We start from the raw sequence: 15,799 nt of genomic DNA, 5'->3' as shown, positions 1-15,799 counted from the left end.
TTTTGCACTTTGCACACTGCATTCTGCAACAAATGACCCTAATGTATGTAAGTGCCTTCCCTTGTTGCTTATTGAAAAGATTTAATCTGCATCTATAGTGCCATCTGGTGGACATATAGGGAATAACAACCTTTATGTAAGTGTGAAATAAAAGTAGATAGGATAGCTTTATTATTTAAATCACTATAGGTTAATATGTGAAATGTAAATAAATGAAAAAATGGTATACTCTTCTGTATATATATGTTGCTAAATTTGCTGACCCTTGATAAAATGTCAAGGATTATTTGATATTTTGGGTACAATGAAGTGCAAAATGTAAAATTTGACAAACTTTTATCCAAAAAAAAAAAACATTTCACAACAGAAACAATTTAGTTAGATGTGTGTACAACCAATTTTGCCACTTTGCATTGACTAACATTCTTGTATTACACTACTAAGAAACCTCAATAATACTTTATGAAGAGCACCAGGCTGGCAAAATACCATTATAAATATATCGCAGCTACTCTAGCATCTCGTTATCATATATCATAAATTCCGTGCTAATATCCCACATAAATCATTGCTTTATGGTGTGGCCAGTGGCATAATTAGTGTGCTTCAGGCTCAGGGGCCAGTACACAGTGATCCATACCCGGCCCTCAGCCTTTGGCATGGAGTCCACCAGGAGATCATCTGGTACTCTCACAGACCAACCCTCACTGCTTAACAAAGACTTTAAAGGACATGTAACCCCCCACACACACACAAAAATGTAATCAGTGAACAGCCTCTCTGAAATCTTTAGATACCTGCTACCCTGGTCGTTAAAAGGTTAACAGTAAGGCTGCAGCATCCCTTTAATCACTTAGAATTCCTTCTCCTCCTCTAACCCACTCAGCCTCCTCCCTCAAGAATTTACTTTGGCTGTTGACTTATGAGCATGCTCAGTTCTTCTCATCTCAGATTACTAAACACACCTCCAGTCTAACAGCCTGATCCTATTTTTTCTCCTAACCTCTCCACCGCTTAACCATTACAGTGCTCAACCCCAGCAGAATTTTTTATCAAAGTATGTTGTGCCTGTGTAAACCTCCATTCTGCATTTCATGAACTTTGCAGCATGAACGTCTCAATGTTACTGATGATGTGTCAGAGGGAAAATGGCTGCTGGTTGAAAGCTGCTCTTTGTTTTAGGAAAACGTGATGGCGCTGGCAAATGAAGGGGGTATATGCAGTACAAATGATGGGGCTTGGGTGGGGAAGATATGCCTAAATTATATACATGGTAGGTAAATGTAGGCTTTACATGTCCTTTAAAAAGGACTGGGCCATTCATTCTTGGCTATAGAAAACACATACAAAGCCCTGTATGTATGACTATAAGGTAAATAAATAAACACACACACACACAAATATATATATATATAAAATTCTATAAGACAAATTAGTCAGGTTATTCCTTATTCCTTGCTGTGTATTATATACATCCCTCTCTAGCACTATCATTACAAATGTGTTTTTATGAAGAAGAAAAAATAGTAATTGCCTTTTAGACATGAACACGTCAGGCCACTTTTCCATGTCCAAAATAATGCCTACATTGTGACAGCAGATTATTGTTAATTCCAGTTAATTGACTCCAGTGGCTGTTGCTCTGGGGTGGAGGATCTGGTCCCACATCTGCTTCTGTAAACACAGAGCATTTCTTTATCACTTCTCTTACTATATTGACGTTAAGTCAAAAGGGGACTGTCCTGAATATGTCACAGGCCTTGGACTCCAATTAGCCACCAGCAACACCTAGAGGCCCATTTATCAAAGTTCGAATTCATGGGATTTTTGTTTTTAATTCGAATATACTATTTTAGAAAAAATTTGAATGTCTAATATTCGATTGAATGGTTCCGAAAATTAGATTCGAATTAAAAAAAAACTAGAATGTCAGGAAGGCTATTAACCTCTCTATATGACTAGTGATGGGCGAATTTGCGCGATTTGCCGCCGGCAAATAAATTCACGAAACGACTGGGAAAATTCGCTGGCGACATTTTTTTTTCGCCGTTTCGCTAATTTTCCGACGTTTCGCAAATTTTTCACCCATCACTACAAATGACTCAACGGACCTCTGCCATTGACTTGTAAATGAACTCGGCAGGTTTTAGTTGGTGAATGTGTGAATTCAAATGTACTTGATTTGTATTTGACCCTTGATACATCTGCCCCTTTGTGCTTAGTGCTCATAAAGTGCTCTGCCTTGCTCTTGACTTTTTTACTTACTTCCTATCTTTTCTATTTCTATTTCTAATTTTCTATTTATCTTTTCTTTTTCTATTCATCAGGCATAGCTGCCTAGACAAACAATGTTGCACAGGTCAACGTTGATTTTAAACCTGCTAATACTGTGCATTTCTCAATGCCTCTAGTGGCCTTAAAATAAGAATACATGTGCTTCTTAGCAAAGATAGCAACCCAATGGGACAATCATATTTGCTTCATTTTGAAAATATCATAACTGTTACTGAGGCTGAACATCAATCATATGCTTCATTGTTTTTTTTCCCCCCCAGTGGATCCAACAGATAGAAGGAGCTGAAGCTGCTCTGCATCGGAAGATGCTGGAATTAGAGAGTGACATGGTAATTACAGTCCCAGATGGGCGCTCTTTTAGTATTTATAAACTCGATAACAAGAACAAACATCCAGCCTTAATTCTGTGCGCAGGCTCTTGTTGTGTCTCATGTAGTCCTGCCCTTGGCTCACACATACATGTTGCAAAGAAGCCACATTATTAAATTGTAGAAGGTCCTGGGCTGGATGAAAACTGGGAAAACTCTTTTTCCAGAGTAAGTTGAAAGGTTGTTATTTATGGTAAAAGACCCTACTGTTGCCTAATTGTCTACTCTGTTTATTATCCCAGGAGCAGTTCTGTAAGCTGAAAGGCTACTTAGAGGAAGAGCTAGATTACAGAAAGCAAGCCCTGGACCAGGCCTACATGGTATGTGTTTGAGTATACATAAATAAAATATTAATGATGTCAGCTGATCTATAGTTGATTTTCTTCCACACTGGCCTACTAGTCATAATATAGATATATCATATAATGAACTATATGTACGAAGTCAAGCTTATCTTGTTTGGGCTGCTCTCAGAGAATCCAAGAGCTGGAGGCCACCTTGTACAATGCATTGCAGCAAGATACAGTGATCAATTTCGGGGAGCTGTTAAATGAAAAGCAACAAGATGAGCTCAGAATGGCAGTAGAGAAACTGCGGAGGCAGATGCTGAGGAAGAGCCGGGAGTTTGACGGTCAAATCCTCCAGGAGAGAATGGAGCTACTCCACCAAGCCCACCAGGTAAGGCTAACTCGCTAATGAATCTACATTAAAACTTCTCTGAATAGTAAAGATGTTACTCTAACCCTGAAGTAAAGATGTCTGCTTGTGGAGAAGTTCTTAAAACAGGATTTCAAGGTTTCCAAATGCCCGAGTCCTGACTGTTACTATGTGGCAACAATAAGCTACTCTTGTTTTACTAGTCTGTTTTAGCAAGGTTTCTGAGCTTTGATTTGCTTACATGTAAGGAATATTACACAGTGATACCATTGTTCACATGACTCACTGAAACTTGGGTATTTCAGGTATGGGACCTTTTATCCAAAATAGCCAAAATGGCTAATACCTGAGGTTTACTAAAACAAACGTTGAAATGTTAATTAAACCCAATAGGATTGTTTTGCCTCCAATAAGGATTAATTAAATCTTAGTTGGGATCAAGTACAAGGTACTGTTTTATTATTATAGAGAAAAAGGGAAATCATTTTTTAAAATTTGAATTATTTATTTTTTAAACCTCTTTTATTGATGAACGTCAAATATGCATAAGAAAACACAGAATGTAGAAAGCAAGGTCACCATAGTGGTTAAATTTAACATTCTGTCAATCAATAATGTCGGAAAAATAAATGTGCAAAAACACATTTCCGAGACACAACGGGGCACATTTACTAAGCTCGAGTGAAGGATTCGAAGTAAAAAAACGTTGAATTTCGAAGTTTTTATTTGGGTACTTTGACCATCGAATAGGCTACTTCGACTACGACTTCGATTCCAACTAAAAATCGCTTGACTATTCGACCATTCGATAGTCGAAGTACTGTCTCTTTAAAAAAAACTTCGACTACCTACTTCGCCACTTAAAACCTACCGAGCACCAATGTTAGCCTATGGGGACCTTCCCCATAAGCTTTCTAAGCTTTTTCTGATCGAAGGAAAATCGTTCGATCGTTTGATTAAAATCCTTCGAATCGTTCGATTCGAAGGATTTTATCGTTTGATCTTTTTCCTTCGATCGTTCGATCGAAGTATTTGCGGTAAATCCTTCGACTTCAATATTTGAAGTCGAAGGAATTTACTTTGATGGTCGAATATCGAGGGTTAATTAACCCTCGATATTCGACCCTTAGTAAATGGGCCTCTACATGTATTAAAATAACAGAGAACAAAAACAGGCATACAGAAGGAAGGTTTCTAGGTATGAAAGGAGAAAAAAAATAAAATGGGGGGAAGGGTCAGTCAAACACCTCGGGGCACATTTAATTAGCTCGTGTGAAGGAATAGAATAAAAAATACTTAGAATTTCAAAGTATTTACTGTATTTGGCTACTTCCACCATCTAATTGGCTACTTCGACCTTCAACTACGATTCAAACTAAAAATCGTTCGACTATTCGACCATTCGATAGTCGAAGTACTGTCTCTTTAAAAAAAACTTCGACCTCCTACTTCGCCACCTAAAACCTACCGAGCATCAATGTTAGCCTATGGGGAAGGTCCCTATAGGCTTTCTAGCCAATTTCTGATCGAAGGAAAATCATTCGATCAAACGATTATTCCTTCGATCGTTCGATCAAATGAATAGCGCTAAATCCTTCAACTTCGATATTCGAAGTCGAAGGATATAACTTCGATAGTTGAATATCGAGAGTTAATTAACCCTCGATATTCGACCAAAAGTAAATGTGCCCCCTCATGTCCAGGACCACCTTATTATTATATAATAGCCTCATGTTTTTAATATAGGAAAAATGAACCCTGCACAACAATTAAGAGTGATTAAAAACTCTGGAGGCTTTTTGCTTATTGTTTGTGCTTCTCTCTGTATGTTATTAAAATTTAAATTATTTGATTAAACATCACTCTATGGGAGATGATAATTTTGGATTTTTCTTGCTAATGGGTGGAGCGATTTTTTTACAGGTTATGGAACTGATTAAATCACAAAGCACTCTTTATAAGGATATCATTTACAGGATATTCATGGCTCTTGTGTGTTATAATATAATATTTTCACTGCCAAGAAATGTTTTTGTGCTGATGAGAAGGGTGGGGGGTGATTCCCAAAGAATCACTGGCATGTTACTAAAGAATATATTTGTATAAGCCCAAACACAAATCAATGCCACAAAATTGGAATTTATATTTAATTTAGAGTGTGCTGTATTTCTAGACACCTACAATTTTCAGCACACAGAGGTCCTTACAATGGAGATGATTGGTGGCCTCACCATAGCCACTCAGGGCTGCCATCAAAAATCACGGGGCCCCGCACAGCAAAATTTTCTGGGCCCCCCTCGCCACCCCTCCCTTACCCATCAGTTTGAAGGCCACACAAGCATTAAAACATTAAGTGCCCCACTACAAGTTGAAACAAAGAACTTTGGTTCCCCCGGGCCACCCTACATGTTTTGATGGTCAGGGCCTCCTTCAAATTAAAAAAAATAATTGGTGGCCAGCCTACAAGTTTAAGAAAAAATGTTGGTGGCCAGGGCCCCTACAGGTTATTAAAAAAACACATTTGAAAACACATTTGTCCAGGGTCCCTTCAAGTTATTAAAAAAAAAAAGCATTAGTGGCCAGGGCCCCTACAAGTTATTAAAAAAAATATTTGGCCAGGGCAGGGTCCCTACAAGTTATTAAAAAAAGCATTAGTGGCCAGGGCCCCTACAACTTAAAAAAAAAGAAGAAAACTGCACTTACCTTAGCCAGGGAGTTCAGGTGCCGGTATCTTCAGTTTCCTGTATTCTGATTCGTCATGAAGTGTAAGTCCCGGTAAAGCTGCATGGCGATTGGATAAAGTAGAGGGGAGGTTCAAACTTCACCCATTCAATCCCCTTGCGGCTTTACTGGGATTTACACTTCATATTGAATCAGAGCGCACAAATCAAGAAGCAGCCATCTACACTCCACCCAGCCCTCCCTTCCGAAGTCGATGGCAGGGGCCCAGCTATGCAAGTAAGTGCAGCACGGCTGGGCCCCCCTTAACTCCCCAAATCATCCGGGCCCTGGTCAGTAGTCCCTGTCCCTCCCTAAAGGTGGCCCTGTAGCCACTCATTACCTATATATGATGCAGTACTTAGACTCACTTCTTTAATGTATGATTGTCAAGAGCTGTTCCAAACTGGCAACTATACAACGGATTTACCTGTTTCAGTGCCTCATGTTCTGGAGCTAAACAGTTCTTGCTCTTCTGTCATTTTTCCATTTTCTTCCCCTTCTCATTTGGCCTGACTGAGAGATTTATGTTGAGGAAGATGTAAAGTGCAGCCTGCATGTCCAACAAGTATATTTTCCTTTCATTTCCAGAGGATACGGGATCTGGAGGATAAAACTGATATTCAGAAGAGACAGATTAAAGATCTAGAGGAAAAGGTTTGTTGTAAAAAGTTAATGCATTTTATTCCTGCAAGATATCTATCATATTTAAAGTGGAGTTAAAAGCTTGTTATAGAGATTTCATGGCCGAACTTGACATTTCTTTTCAGAAGATGAAACATAAGCTGCAACTCACTGGCTGCTCTCACTACATATACCTTGTGTGGGGGTTTCTTTCATATAGGGACACAATATATGAAATACAATTTAGTTGTCATTGACACATAGATGGGGAGGCAGATATTATTGGTGGCAGTAGGCAGGACAGACACATGGAGATGAGGGACCATGAGGTCCAGCAGCAGAATATCATTTTTCTTACAAACCTTTCACCAGATGCATGTACTGTACAGGTCCAGGACCTCTGCATGGGATCATGTAATAATACTTTTCCACCTTCCATTGCTGGGGGATATTGGGAGATTGGAAAAAAAAAACAACACCTGGAGAAGGGGGAGGACAGGAATAGGGTTTGGGGTTATAATATGCAATGCATGATGTTCACTTCCTCTGGGTTTCATCTCCTTTTCCACCATCCAATAGTCCCATCACAGTCTGTTCTTTTCTGCTCCTTCTGCATTTTCTCCTTTTTTATTTTCTTGCCTTTTTATTCCTTTCTCTTCCCACTCTTCTTCCTACTTCAATATTTATTCTCTCATATTTCCTCTTTTTTTTGCAAAAGAATTCCTACCATGTATTTGCCCCCATATACTTGTCTTAATTTTCTTAATTGCCTCTCCCTCCTTTAGTTTTATTCTGCTTTGCCATTTCTTCTCTGTTCTTCTGTTTCTACCCGCACCTTTCTCTTTCATATTTAGTTTTGAGTTGAATTAAAAGAACAGTAGCCCATTTACATTTTCAAGCAATGCTATCCCCAGGTCCTAATAATTTAGAAGTGTTGCTCCTTACTCTTCTCTATGTGTGTACACAGCAACCTGACTGCCTGCACCACCCTTTAGTTAGCCCAGCCTGTATTTATGAGCTGCCGTAAACCAAAAATAATGTGCTTTAAAAAAGTGCACTCTTCTGGATATTGGGTCCTTGGAATATAGCTATATGTTTAATATTGAAATGGGCTACAATTCCATTAACGGACTCCCAGACCTGGAGCTGGAAATGATAATTATCCGATACTTTGAAAAGTTTTACAATATTTTTTTTTGAAAAAAAATAAAAAACTATTTCTGGTTCAGCAGTATGACAAGTTATTTTGAAATATTTTCACAGCATATATGTAAGGGGGGGAAAGGGGGGAACTGCTGGTAAAATACATTTATTTTCTGCATATAAATACTCCAGGAAACAATTCTAACTTTCATGGATATTCGTTTTACAGTATTTTATAAGAGATTATGAGATTATGTTATTGGCATAGAGTGAGACAATATATGTATGTAATGTAACTGAATATTAAGCCTTACTCTTAGCTGGCACACAGTGCTTATCTGTCCTATTCTCTTCCCTCTGCAGTTCCTTTTTCTATTCTTGTTCTTCTCTCTCGCCTTTATTCTTTGGCCTTGATGTTCCCATTTGATCAGGTAAGTGCTGTTATTTGCTTCTGTCTCCCCATTTACCCTGTGCCTATTGGTGAAATGCCTGGGTTCTCATACACACCAATACGAGTAGCTCCATCACAAAAACAAAGCCTTCCATTAGACTGTACCCATAGAGCCTAAAAAGCAACTGTACTAACTATTTCTTATCTTATGGTTTGTTAAATCTCAATATCTGGCTACCAAACAGTCTGATCTACAACAAACATTAAACTATATATCATGGGGCAGCTTGGACTGGCTTGACATAGTCTCAGAGGATCTCCTCTTGGGCCCAATGTTCCAGCCTAGGATAATTCCCATTTATTTCCATCATACGCCTATAAGGCCTTCATGCAATTTGACACTGTATTTATCTAATTGGGATTAGGCCCTGAATGTCAGGTTCTCTGATGAGCCCTAGGAACATTTTCAACTTTGCTTCAGTTGCCAAATGAAAAAATTGCTTTATGGCCAGGTTAAAAGGTATAAAATATTATTGCTGCCAATGTTTTCCTAAAAATATTTCTCATTGAGCACGAATTTCCCTCTAGGGTTCCATTGTAAGAAATTATCAAGAGAAAATGTTTTCATTTTCTTTTCAGCTGGGAGTTGGAATGGCTTTGGCCACCTCAAAAAAAAAACCTTTGTGTTTGATATTTGTGAAGCACACATAGATAGTTATAAGATTTAAAGGGGATGTAAACGCATAAATATAATTCTGGCTGAACATTTCTAAACAACTATTCAATATCAATTAGACATTTGCAATAGTTAATAAAGTTATTTGTAAAAGGAATTGCTATTGAGAGCATCTATCTAGGGGTCAAGTAATATATTCCAAGACACAAAAAAAAGTAGCTGGAAATCCTCAATATCTTTGCAAATTGTTGATACTTTGTTGTATTACATCTCCGCCTAAGGGTGCATATATAATCCAATAGTTAAGTATACAGATTGAGGGACTGAAAGCAGAGATTAACTGCTCCAAAAAAGTGTTTATTTAACGCACAACATATTTCGAGCCTTTGGAGGCCCTTTGTCAACTGTCAAGCCCCCAAAGACTCGAAACATGTTAAATAAACACTTATTTGAGCAGTTAATCTCTGCTTTCAGTGCTTCAATCTTGTATACTCAATTTTTGGATTATATATTCCAGGACACAAATGTTAGAGCATTAAGGGGCGAAAGTAAAAATGAGCACTGAGGCATTACTGCAGGGGTCTCCAACCTTTTTTGGGGAGCAACACAAGTATGCAAAATCCCTTGTGGTGCCAAATAATGGCTGTGATTGGCCATTTTGTAGCCCTATGTGGACTGGCAGCCTATAGGAGACTCTATTTGGCACTATACTTAGTTTTTATACAACCAAAACTTGCCTCCAAGCCAGAAATTCAAAAATAAGCTCCAGCTTTGAGGCCACTGAGAGCAACATCCAAGGGGTTGGACAGCAACTGCTCAAGGGCTACTGGTTGGAGTTCACTGCATTACTGGTAAGGCTCCGCACAGTATGCAAAGAGCAATCAAAATGGCCGATTGTGGTGTGTGATGAATGACCCCTTCCATCTCTATTCTCTACCTTGCTGGTTCTGACTCTTGAAACAATGTAGCAGAATCCAGCCAACTAACAAACCTGTAAAAAAGCAGGCAAAGCTGACTTCAACTACATTGCTTCAAGAGACACAACCAGCAGTGCAGAGAGGGACATAGACTGGTTTCATTTACAATTGCATTTACAAATATCTTTACAACCAGTGAGAATGTATGTATATGTATTGTATACTGCGATGTTGGTTTTATATCCCCTTGAAGATCAATATATCATCCAAATAAGAGAAAGCAACTCTTGCTACAAGAAAATTAGGCTGATACTATGAAATGTGCTCAGACGATGTCTAATGGGTAGGATTGCCACCTTTTGGTCCGGTTGAATCCGGGCAGGGGGATGGGCTGTGGCGCAATGGAGGCGGGGTTGTAATGCTGCGGGGGCAGGCCATGATGTCATGGACGGGCTATGACGTGGCTATTGGTGATTGGCCGATTGTTGCGTCAATCATAGGGAATCCTGCCCGGTTTTCCTAATTTGGAAAAAGGGGCAGGCAGTTTTGACCCGGGCAGCCTTTCAAAAAAACAGGCTGTCTGGACAGGTATCAACCCTAAAAATGGGCTTTAATAAAAAAAGAAGTCAACCAGGGAGCAGATGATAACACAGTTGCCTTGTCTGTTGCAGAGTGCTAGACAACATGGATGAATCCCTTGCAAGTAGACCAATGCTTCCATAGTTGTAGAGAGGGACCTTGTTTGTGCTGAATGTGCTGACTGACAAAGCCCTGACTGCTCGGCCTTTTATTTGAAGCCATTGCTCCTGATCTTCTACTTGATAGCTCCTTGTTGGTCCTGTGCAAATCTCCAGTATATGCTGCATTCAGTGACGTCACAAGCACTGATTCTAAAGGAGGCAACAGAATTCATGACCTTCTGAACAGGTGAGGAATATACTTCTTGGGCAAAGAACCAAAGTTACAGAGAAACAATCTATTCCCTGCTGTGCAGGGGGGAAACTTATAGTGAAAGACTTTATACATCCAATGAAAACATTGAAATTAAAAAGAACAAAAAAAAAAATTCAATGGACAAAGCCGGAGACAGATCCACAGCCGTGCAGAGGTTATTTACAATAAAATCTTGAATTCTTACCGTCTGGTTTACTTAATACAGGGATGGTGTTTGTTTTAACTCAGGAACAGAGACAGTCTCAATGTGATTGTGGCAGTTAAATTATTATCATTAACTTTCCCTTTGCTCTTTTAGGTGAAAATCAAAGAGAGTTAAGAATAACCTGATCTCTATATTTCATCTGTATTTCTACTCTAAGCCATTGAATTCGGGGGTCGCAAAACAATAAGCCTCAGTTATCCTCTGTAGCTTTGCAATAACTTATCTTTGTTGCACTGAATATTATTTTTGAATATCTGTAGAAATAAGTCCAATCAACTGGACTTGCTGTGTTTTTTCCTTGAAGACGTTACACCAGTCATCCAACTGGCTTTCTCAATTCAGAATTGATTTGACTCGTATCTACAGATATACCATGACCTATACGAATGAGAATCTTCAGAAACATATTTTTTAAATACTGTATTTTGGGTAGAGTAAAATGAATTGCAGTTTCCTAAATAAATTAGTAGAAGGAGAAAACTCTTGCGGACCTTTTATCAAAGGTCAAAATTCAAATTCAAATTTAAAAAATTCGAATTTCAAGCTAATTTTTGTTTACTTTGACTACGGAATAGTCCAAATTTGATTTGAATTTGAAATAAATGCGAAAATTCGCCTTTCGAAATTTATCATGTACTGAAAATTCAACTTCAACCATTCGCCATCTAAAACCTGTTTTAGCCTATGGGGGACCTCCTAGGGGGTCAATTGGTGGACTTTGTAAAATCAAAGTTTTTTATGGAATGCACTATGACTTCGATTCGTACGATTCGAATTTGACCGAAAACGGACCTATTTGATTGAAAACTGACCTATTCAGCCAAAAAAACCTTTGATCTAATTTCGGTTGCTCTTTGAATTCGAATTTCGACCCTTGATAAATCTGCTCCTTGGTCTGTTTAACTAAAGTAATATGGGGAGCCATTTGAGGCAAATGCCCAGATCAAGTTTGATCTATCTGCGTGTTGGCGTTCTGAAATTAGGCAAAAAAAACCACCAAACGTTTATTAAAGGGGTGGTTCACCTTTACGTTAACATTTAGGGGGTTATTTACTAAACTCCGAATGCAAAAATTCACAAAAAATGTGTGATTTCTTTTTATATAATCGGACTTTTAAAAAAACTTCACATATTTTTCGGAATTTATTAAACCCCGAGGATGGAAAAGTCCGAATCTGAAAATCCGGCATCTCAGACCTGTCGAGGTTACATATAACGTAACGGGAGAAGTCACAATGATTTTTTCACATGCGCTAAGTTTTTTGCAATACCCCGAAGTTTTCAGGTGAAAAATCATAAAAAAAAATCTTGACAATCGGATTTTTTACAAATTTTTTCCCGCAAACAACATTTTCAGGAAAGTGTATTAATAAATAAGCCCAAAAAACCTGTGCGAATTTGGTCGGAGCATTTTTTCCCCCCTTTTTATACTTTTTATATTATTTTCCTTCTTCTTCTGACTCTTTAAAGCTTTGAAATGGGGACTCCTGAACCCATCCAAAAAAAACAAATTCTCTGTAAGGCTACAAATTTGCTACTGTTTATTACTCATCTTTCTATTCAGGCCTCTCCTATTCATATTCCAAGCACTTATTCAAATCAATGCATAGCCAGATTCACTGGGTGAAGTTTTTCTTAAAAATTGTTTTTCTGATCAGATATTTTTGTAGAAATGCAAAAAATTGAGAAAAAAACACAAGCAGAAAAAATGGATCTGACTTTCCTCTTCCTTTAAAATAAAGTTTATTCAGAACATTGTATGTTGTAGACAGATGTGTGTGTGTAGTAAAAACAGCAGTAATGTAGGGGCAATATAACCCAAAATGGAGTAAAACTTTGCAAATGGGGTTAAGCTTTTTTTGACCCTTTGTTTTTACTTTATATGGATGTATTTACTTACCTGAAACCCCGGCCAGCCCGGAGTTATACCAGCGAGCACCACAAATCGCTTCTCTTCCAGCTTCTTTTTTCTTCTTGCGGCTGTGCATGCACATTAGAGTGAAAAGCCGAACTTTAACTAAAAAGTCGGCTATTTCCTTCTACTGTGCATGCGTCTGCCCCGGGAAATTTGAAGAAAGAAGAAACTGGAAGAGGATCGCTCCATGGTGCTCACTGGTATAACCCTGGGTCGGTGCATTTTTCTGCTGATAGGGTTTTTCTATAGGTTTAGTTACCTACAGGTTAGAAAGAGGACAAGGTGCTCCAGAATTAGATATATAATCACTCACCAAATAGTAAAAGTGGTCCGGGTGCACCAGCCCCAGACCCCCAGCTTTAGGGAGTGGTACAGCAGAACATTGGAAAGTGGAGCTGACCGGCACTCAAACGGATCCACGGACCAGAGGTATTCAGTTAAAAAGTTATTTTATTGGTAGAAAAATTAAAAATATAGCTGTATCTCCATCCACCCTACGTGTTTCGCACCCCTCAGGGTGCTAAGTCATGGCCCATGACTAAATACTCACTGGGCATGGGTTTGTATTCTACGGCAGTTTAGCATCTGTAGTGCCTTATGCAGAAAACCTCAGAGCCTAATGTGATTGTGCTATGGGGCAGGGTTTGTGCTTATTTGATGCAGACTTTTTAGATTTAGGCAGCAGAGTACAGTTGTCAGGGTGGAGACATATAGCACTGCAGGTTTATCACCAATCAGCACTTATTTGTGTCATGCTGATCACCGTATATACTTTGCCTAGAAGTCACGTTCATTGGTTTCCAGAGATTATCCTGTCAATCCTTAGTAATGTTCCTTCTAAAGGTTTGGTGGGTTTAGCGCAATGATCATAATTTTCAAGCTGAGAGTCATAGACACTTTAAAGTGAGTTGGGCAGGAAGTGGGTCAAACTTCTAGGGGTGGTTCACCTTTAAGTTAACTTTAAGGATGTTACAGAATGGCTAGTTCTAAGCAACTTTCAATTGGGCTTCATTTGTTCTTTTTATAGTTTTTTAATTATTTTAATTATTTATTAAATAATAAAAAATGAAACCCAACTTGTCTCAGGCTGTTACTCTCTACATCATACTAAAAGTTCATTTTATGGTGAACAACCCCTTTAATTCAGGTCCCCTCCATGATGGTGAGGGATTGGCACCAACCACCTACCCGCAGGTGAAGTCAGGATTCGGTTGAGATAGGTACAGGAAGTCAGGATTGGGTTGAGATTAGGACAGGAAGTCAGGAGTGGGTTGAGATTGGGACAGGAAGTCAGGAGTGGGTTGAGATTAGGACAGGAAGTCAGGAGTGGGTTGAAATTGGGACAGGAAGTCAGGAGTGGGTTGAGATTGGGACAGGAAGTCAGGAGTGGGTTGAGATTAGGACAGGAAGTCAGGAGTGGGTTGAAATTGGGACAGGAAGTCAGGAGTGGGTTGAGATTGGGTCAGGGAGTCAGGTGAAAAGAAGTGGTTTAGAGTAAGATAAATGTTGCAAATGTTTGCCCCTCTCTACCCAATTACTGCACTCTTTTAGCAAACTATTTTTCTTTTGTGCATTAATGAGATCACATTCCCTGCACATATGACTTTTATCCTATGATTAATGTAGTTTATATGTGTACATGAGCTCCCACATGAGCGCACAGTATTAGGGGAGCATGCATTGCTCCTTATTATTATTATAAAGTATGGTTAGGGTATCAAACAATGTTGTGTTCTCAGAAACTGGTGATGGGGTGGTGGGTGTTGTATTGGAACTACATCTGAAGTCCCCTTTTGCTTTTGTTAAGTTAAATATGAGGTCGGTTTGGCTTCGGATTAAGTCATTTGTTCCTTGGAACATGCCATTTAATCTCCCGGTATCCTAGTCATTTCATTGAGTTCCACTTTTATATAGAATTCAAGTCAAAACGACTTTCTGAAAGCTGCTATTATTTCATATCAGCCACTTTTCAGCCTTTATCGGTGCTTTTCTGTCCCATTCTGGACTGGAGCCAAGTTCTCTTTTCCTGTACCAGTTCCTAGCACTTAGTCAGAGCTCCATTCAGAATTAGGCACAATGGGTGAGGAGGTGCACACGGCTGTGACAGAAAGTAGACATTGGCCTAGATTCTACCTGTTACACCTGTATGTTTCCCAGGGCAGAGTGCAGAATGGATGTGCCACTAATTCAGTACTGGCCTCTGAAATAGGAGAAAATCCTGGGCTGCGTTTGGAGAAATGGATAACAAAAATAAAAGCTTTTAGGGTTTCCTCGTTTTGTTTTGTTTAGAAAGTTAGAATTAATCAAACAATGACCCATTTATTGAAGGGAAGCTCCACCCAAATAATGAAAAAAAAAATGGAATGTTGGATCATGATGAAAGAAAATGTAATTCTAAGCAACTTTCCAATATGCTTTAATTCAAAATGTTCAGTATTAAAACAATTTTTAAATGTCATTGCTATGCCAAAGTTTTATCTGTCCCTCTCTATTTGCTGCACTGCTGATTCTGGCTCTTGAAATGAAACACAAGAATCCAGATCAGGGGCGTAATTACAGACAAACAGACCCTGCGGCTGCAGAGGGTCCCAGGAGGTATAGGGGACCCCATGAGGGCCAAGTTAATAAGCAATTTCAACATATGGTAGAAGAGGACAGCCTCTGGATAAAATGAATTTGCTGTGGGGCCCAGTAACATCTAGTTCCGCAGCTCCAGACAAGACTTGTCTTTTCACAATCCCTTTCAAGTTCTCTGATTTGTGAAATATATTCAAGGCATGGTGAAAACTGGAGTCTTGGCTGAAAGGACCAGGCACATACTGATTCCAATAGCAAAAATATTTTAGAAAAATGCTTTATATAATTAACATTGTTTAAGGAATCTAAAGTGGAAAGTTGTTTAGAATTTTTTGAAGAAAAAAAAAACCCAGCATCTG

The 15,799-nt window shown here is 38.8% G+C and overlaps 1 protein-coding gene across 2 annotated transcripts in view; it reads left to right on the top strand.

The window, feature by feature from the left end:
• Positions 1 to 10,926, top strand: part of jakmip2.S (janus kinase and microtubule interacting protein 2 S homeolog) — a 76,269-nt gene extending 65,343 nt beyond the window's left edge. Inside the window, exons 18-23 of one of the 2 annotated variants that reach the window (XM_018256129.2) lie at positions 2,556 to 2,624; positions 2,906 to 2,983; positions 3,138 to 3,341; positions 6,630 to 6,695; positions 8,169 to 8,236; positions 10,461 to 10,926. In XM_018256129.2, coding sequence (XP_018111618.1) covers positions 2,556 to 2,624; positions 2,906 to 2,983; positions 3,138 to 3,341; positions 6,630 to 6,695; positions 8,169 to 8,219 — 468 coding nt within the window. In that variant the 3' untranslated portion in view covers positions 8,220 to 8,236; positions 10,461 to 10,926. The remainder of the gene's footprint in view (positions 1 to 2,555; positions 2,625 to 2,905; positions 2,984 to 3,137; positions 3,342 to 6,629; positions 6,696 to 8,168; positions 8,237 to 10,460) is intronic. The other variant, XM_041588710.1, reaches the window with a different exon arrangement.
• Positions 10,927 to 15,799: the final 4,873 nt, after the last annotated feature.

This window comes from Xenopus laevis, chromosome 3S, assembly GCF_017654675.1.
Source record: "Xenopus laevis strain J_2021 chromosome 3S, Xenopus_laevis_v10.1, whole genome shotgun sequence".
Lineage (NCBI taxonomy): Eukaryota > Metazoa > Chordata > Amphibia > Anura > Pipidae > Xenopus > Xenopus laevis.
The sequence above is the reverse complement of the archived record's forward strand: the minus strand, read 5'-3'. Positions and strand labels throughout refer to the sequence as shown.